Source organism: Primulina eburnea, chromosome 1, assembly GCF_022965805.1.
Source record: "Primulina eburnea isolate SZY01 chromosome 1, ASM2296580v1, whole genome shotgun sequence".
NCBI lineage: Eukaryota > Viridiplantae > Streptophyta > Magnoliopsida > Lamiales > Gesneriaceae > Primulina > Primulina eburnea.
The window spans coordinates 4,951,770-4,957,964 of NC_133101.1; the positions used below are offsets into that span (position 1 = coordinate 4,951,770).

The 6,195-nt window shown below is 28.3% G+C and overlaps 1 protein-coding gene and 1 long non-coding RNA gene across 2 annotated transcripts; both read right to left on the reverse strand.

Annotated features, from left to right (window-relative positions):
* Positions 1-2,337, reverse strand: LOC140823639 (uncharacterized). Its single transcript, XR_012116251.1, has 2 exons — positions 2,256-2,337; positions 1-355 (listed from the first exon to the last, which is right to left on the reverse strand). It is a non-coding gene; the product is annotated as an uncharacterized lncRNA (long non-coding RNA).
* A 2,736-nt stretch (positions 2,338-5,073) lies between these two features.
* On the reverse strand, positions 5,074-5,926 carry LOC140821600 (WUSCHEL-related homeobox 4). The gene is made up of 2 exons (XM_073182477.1): positions 5,629-5,926; positions 5,074-5,501 (listed from the first exon to the last, which is right to left on the reverse strand). Exons 1-2 carry the CDS (start codon positions 5,924-5,926, stop codon positions 5,074-5,076), a joined length of 726 nt encoding a protein of 241 aa, XP_073038578.1.
* Positions 5,927-6,195: the final 269 nt, after the last annotated feature.

A 6,195-nucleotide genomic window follows, 5' to 3' on the forward strand; every position in this document is an offset into this window, starting at 1 on the left:
TGAAGAAACGAATGATCCAACAGGGACTTCGCAATCCGAATATAGATAAATTGCACGCTTAAAGATTATTGATATGATGATACAATCGTGCCACTAATTTTTCAACTTCCAATAGCGATAGCGGGTGGCCATTCGGCACATTTATAGAAACAAGAACAGAATCTGATTTTAAATGGTCCTTGATAGACAAGTCTGCAATCAGCTTCAATAACGACATCTGCCCCCAAATCTTTGCTGCATGGTTCGACACAGGAATCAATCTTTGTGCCATCACAAAGACCGTCAAGCTCCTTGCTGCAAATTGGACCCCATAGAGGTTTTTTGTTGCTACCCACTTCATCTCTTGATAATGTGCCTGCTTTTATCATTTTTTTCAGGACACCTTCGATGCACGCGCACGCGTACACACACATATATGTATTTACATAGTTAATTATGATAAGTATAAATAAAGATAAAGAATTATTTTATTTCGATATTGTGGTTATATATATGATACAGATTTACTAAACTAAATTTTTATGATTTTTTAAATTCACAAAATGAAATATTTTTGTAATTTGAAAAGGGGTATTTCTGTTATATTAAGGTATAATTTGGTACATATGATAGGATAAGCATGTGATATATAATATAAGGATAAGTTAAGGATAAATAAGATGTAGGATATTATATTTAATGTTTGGTATGATTTTAATAAGAGTGATTAAATTTATATATTAGATTATAATGATAAAATTAACATTATCATAATAATTTTTATAATTTCAAAGTTGTTGTTTGAGTTCATATTTTTTATTTGTTCATACGCCGATAGTGCTTGCATAATTTATTTATTTTTACCTAATTTTATATTTTATATAATATGATAATTGAGCCATTGATTTTGTGAGTCAAGTCAAATATCAATTTTTAATGTTAATCGGATGATACTAATAATTTTATTAAGATTTATAAAATTATTTATATAATTATCTCGAATTCATTTATATAATTATCATATTATATAATATAATAAAAATAATTATTCGATTTTAATTTTTACCTATTAGCATTGATTTATAAAAATCATTTATAAATTGAGGGTAATTAAGTTATTTGTAGTGTATTTTGTCCTTAAATAAAAATTATCACACCTAATAGAAGGGATATCTTATCCTTCTAAAAAATTATTTATCAAGGGCCCATGATATTATTTTAAAAATGTATCAAACATGGGATAAAGAGGATTATTTACCAATCTCTCCTTTATCTCATGTACCAAACTATGCCTAAGTATATTATGTGTCCTCAAATGTTTTACTACAAAAACTTTTGTTAGACGGTCTCACAAGTTAATTTGTGAGACATATCTCTTATTTAGGTCATCTTATGTCAAAATTATTACTTATTATTGTAAATATGAGCATGATTGACTTGTGGATCAAAATCGTCTTACAAGAGATCTATTATACTTACTAAGCCCTTTAACCTTAATAATATGGGATAGAGGTGTAGAATCAATCTTATTCTTATTACATGATAATAAATTGACCATATCATCCAGATTAAATAAAAAGATTATGAAACATCGTAATTTTTTTTAAATAGCAAGATATCATCCTACTTAAAACAATTTTTCTAAAAAAATTAAAAAATTCATCCTCAGAGTTATTAACTTTAATGTAAATATGTAATCTATGAATTTTTAAACCAAAAAAATAGTTAAAACAAAGAGGAAATATGTCACACAAGAAACTAATTTATTCTCCTACAATTTCTGCACGTGGTTAACATTATATATAGATGGTTAAGTATATTTCTTGTGAGATATTCTCACGATTAATATCTTATTTATGTCTGTGAAACAATCTTATGCATTTATATATGTGAGAAGGGTCGATCCGTCCATAGTTATTGTGAAAAATAATACTTTGAGATAAAAAAATTTAATATTTTTTCTTGAATTGGGTCGGGTTAGAGATCTACTTTGCAAAATCGACCTGGAAAACAGTCACACAAGAGTTTTTATATAGATGGTTAATTGTCCCGTCGTCGAATCATCGCGTTTATTTATTATTTAATCACTAATAAATTAAAGCTCGTAAACATCCAACTTACGAGATGAGAAATGTAATTTCCTCTTCGATCGAGCTCTCTTGGATTGTTTAGCCACAATTGTAGAGAATTATATTTATTTATTCGATTTTCATTATATTTATATGGAAAAATAATTGTGGAGCATTAAAATGATGGAAGCCAAGTGAAGTTTATACCTGAGACCAGAGATGAACAAATGCCTAAAACCAAAAGAGATGACACCAACTTCTCCATTTTATGTTTAATCGCAAGTTTGATGCTCATTTTTACAGTCATTTATCGCCAAAGATTTTCAAAATTTCGGATTTTCGAGATCGGATTCGACATCTTTATATGATTTTCGGTCAACAGATAACCTTTCGGATTTTGATTCTTGGTTATGATATTATGATGGATGCACACATTCTTGAGTTGGCTATGTGAATTAAATTACATTTTCCATTTTTTGATTTCCTTTTGTATGCACCGATTTCGTAATTACATCAATTTGATCGTTTAATTTTTTTGTATATAATATACTAAATGAATTTGACCTCATATCAGATTTACAAGTCAAATTAACATAGAACCTCATGATAGCAATTTCATTTGAATTTCCAATATGAATCTTAATTCAAATAAACTTCTCATGAAAAAATATCATTTTTTATGACAAAAGTATTACATTTTATTGTAAATATGAGCAGTGTTCACGAATAAAGATCAGTAATACCGTCTTACAAAACATCTACTCATCTTAATTTGGTTGTGTAATTATTAAATTAGAAGGGTTTTCACTTTTCTGTTTATTCTTTGAAATATATTATTTACTATTTTTCTAATGTAGGGATTGAAAATTATTACTTCATTCGACCTAAATGGAAATGTTTTCATTCATCCCAAGTACACTAATTTGTAATTTTAATTTTTTTCTCATTGGACTACTTTCTCTCTCGAATTTTTTATTGCATTAATCAATTTATATATACAAGGCATTAGAGTATTCTAAAGTTGTTTCATGTGTTATTTAATTGGTGATTTTTCATTTGTTCTTCAATTGTTGATAATCTTCTCCCAGAAGATTAAACTTGTGCTCAAGTTCCATGTGTTTTTGGAAAAAAAAAAACTCAAATATGATAAATTTGTCTCAAATCCGATAATTTCGAATATAAATTAAATATTTTTAAAGCTAACCTGATAAATTTATACACCTATTTAATATTTATGTTTTAAATGTTTTCGAAAAATAGATTATTCATCGAAAATATCCTTATCTACTAAATTTCATGTTCTCACGAAATAATTGTTTTAAAAAAAGTATTAATTTTTTAAATTAAATTAAAATGGTTTTGTGCTTCTTTTTTATTAATCTAATTTAATAATGTGATGGCAAAAACTTGTGTGAGACGGTTTCACGGGTCGTATTTTGTGAGACGAATATCTTATTTGGCTTATCCATGAAAAACTATTATTTTTTATGGTAAGAGTGTTACTTTTTTTTTTAATGTGAATATCGGTAGGGTTGACTCGTCTCACAGATAAATATTCGTGATACCAACTTACAAGAGATCTGCTCTATAAAAATATGTATGTCGTTTGAGATAGCGCTTAAATAAAGATAACAATCTTCGATCGTTAAATTGACTTCTTTATCTTAGTTGAGTGAAATTTTTACTCATAAAAAAATATACAATATATTTAAAAAATCATTTATTTTTTTATTTATCAAAATTTTAAATAATAAATAATTTTTTTTACCAATTATAAAATTTTGTCGTTTATTAGACGAATAAATTTAAATTAAAAATTTAGAATATTTTTAAAATTTTAACAAATATTTATATTAAAGTTATAATTAAGATACATAATAACAACAATAACAATAATAATAGTTTATGATTAATTAATATAAAAAAATTCACGGTGAAACTCTTTTAAAAATTGAAAAATATAATATTATATAAAAAAATTATATATTATTTAATATGATAGATATTACTGAGACTTAAATATATAAAAATTACACAAAACTTAAAATCATAATTAAAATTAAATAAACAGATATAACCAATTCAAACAGTTCAATGTAGTTTATATCTTAAGGGATCTCAAAATCAAATTTGAATTTTGTAAAAATAATTGAAATAACTCGACATTTAATTAGATATTTATTTCTTATTTGTTTTCAAATAATTAATGTGATAGGTAAATACATTAATACTCATAAATATTTCATTTTATAGGATATTATTTGTTCGAAAATTTTTCAAATATAACAAAAACTATGAAATTATTAATAATTAGTTACAAATAAATTCTAAGTGCATAATTAATTAAACTTCTTCTTACAATAACAAAAATTGTATATGTTATCAGAAAATAAATTAAATAAAGAGAAATTAAAATGATAGATAATATTTTTTAAATATTAATTTATATCATATGTTATCATCATCGTGCAATAATAATAGATAATGCATTTTTAAGGTAAGACAGTAACACGCATGTGTAAATTTTGGTAATCTTAGTTCAGTAACTTGAATTTTTTTTTTTAATTTCGATTTTTTTTTCTGAAATCGAACTTTTTCTATGAATTTATGTTTCTAGTTAATCGAACGATTTCAGTTTCAAGTAATTTTTTTATTTTTGGATAACAGAATTTGAGCATTGATACAGAAATATTACAATAAAAATGAAATAAATAAGAGAATAGACAAGAAATGCTTAAAATCCAACTAAAAAATGTACTAACATGAAAATAAAATGAAAGCAGCATATTGTGATAATTATAAAGTCAGTAATCTCAATTACAGCGTACATTGTCCATCGCCAAAAGAGAAAAAGCAACCCTTGTGTCAGTGTCCAAACCCCCCAATACAGCAAAAAGTTAAAAACTCAAAAAATCTGCAGTCAAGATTCATTTTCGACATTAAAACCACATTTCACCTGTCAGTTCTGAAGAAAAAACGCTTAGAATTCAGTGTTTTTTGAGAAGGAACACACCTTCAATTCGACTTAATTCCCACAGAAAAAATCAAAAAAGGGATGATCTTGATCATGATCATGGTGGTAGCCATGGCGGTTGGCATTTTCTTCTTCATCGGTACCAAGATTAACACTGCATTCATTCTCTGAAGAACTCGGGGTGCTCGAAGCGGTTCCGTTATCTATTCCATTGCCATTTTTCGACTGTAGGATTCCGGTGGGATGGACCGGGAACAGATCCAGCGTTTCTTGGTTATGTGTTTTAGAGTTTTTCGGGGTCGAAATCGGGTATAAGTAGTAGTCTTCCTTTCTGCTCCTGGGGTGATGGAACGGCTGATTTGTGGGGTTTGATAGTCTCCTTTTGATGCCTGCAGATGTGGGCACTGCCACCTTTGGGCACTGTGGCAAGAAACCTGATTCATTTTGGGGTGGTGGGATGTAGCATGGGCCGCAAACAACTGTAGTTAGGAACACAAAACTAAAAAATTAGATCAAGAATTCAAAGAAAACAAATTATACCAATACCATCCATTAGGTAATAAATCGTCAGATATATAAAATTTTCAAAAAGAATGCATGCATTACCATTCTGATAATGTGGAAACAGTGGATTCGCATGGAGGAACCTATTGAAATAAGCGAAAGACTCTTGCTTTTGCTTCTGTCTTTGCCTCGCCTTGTGATTCTGAAACCAGTAGAACACATTCTTCCCTTCGATATGACCGAACGCCCGGAGCCTCGCGGTGATCTGCTGAATCTGTTCCGCACTCGGAGTCCTCAAACCCTGCCTATAAAAACTCTCCAGTATATTTATCTGCTCTTTCGTAGGGTTCCACCTAGACCCTCCTGGACCACTCCCAAGATTCTCATTCTCACCCTCCATTTCTGCAAGAAACAAGCAAATCCAAAGATGGGTTTTTTAAAAAAAGAAGATCGAATGTGTATATCGTACTTGTGATGATGATCGTTTTGTGGGTCAAATAAATTTCTTGTTGGTGGGGTTTATATAGGTGGGGATAAAATCAAGAAAAGGGGATTAATGGGGAGTTCGCCCTAGCTATCAGCCAATCATATGGTGCATGTGTATTCGTGCAAATTTGGTTTTCCAATTAAATACTCCATATTTTTATGGGGAGAAAAGAGATAAAACAA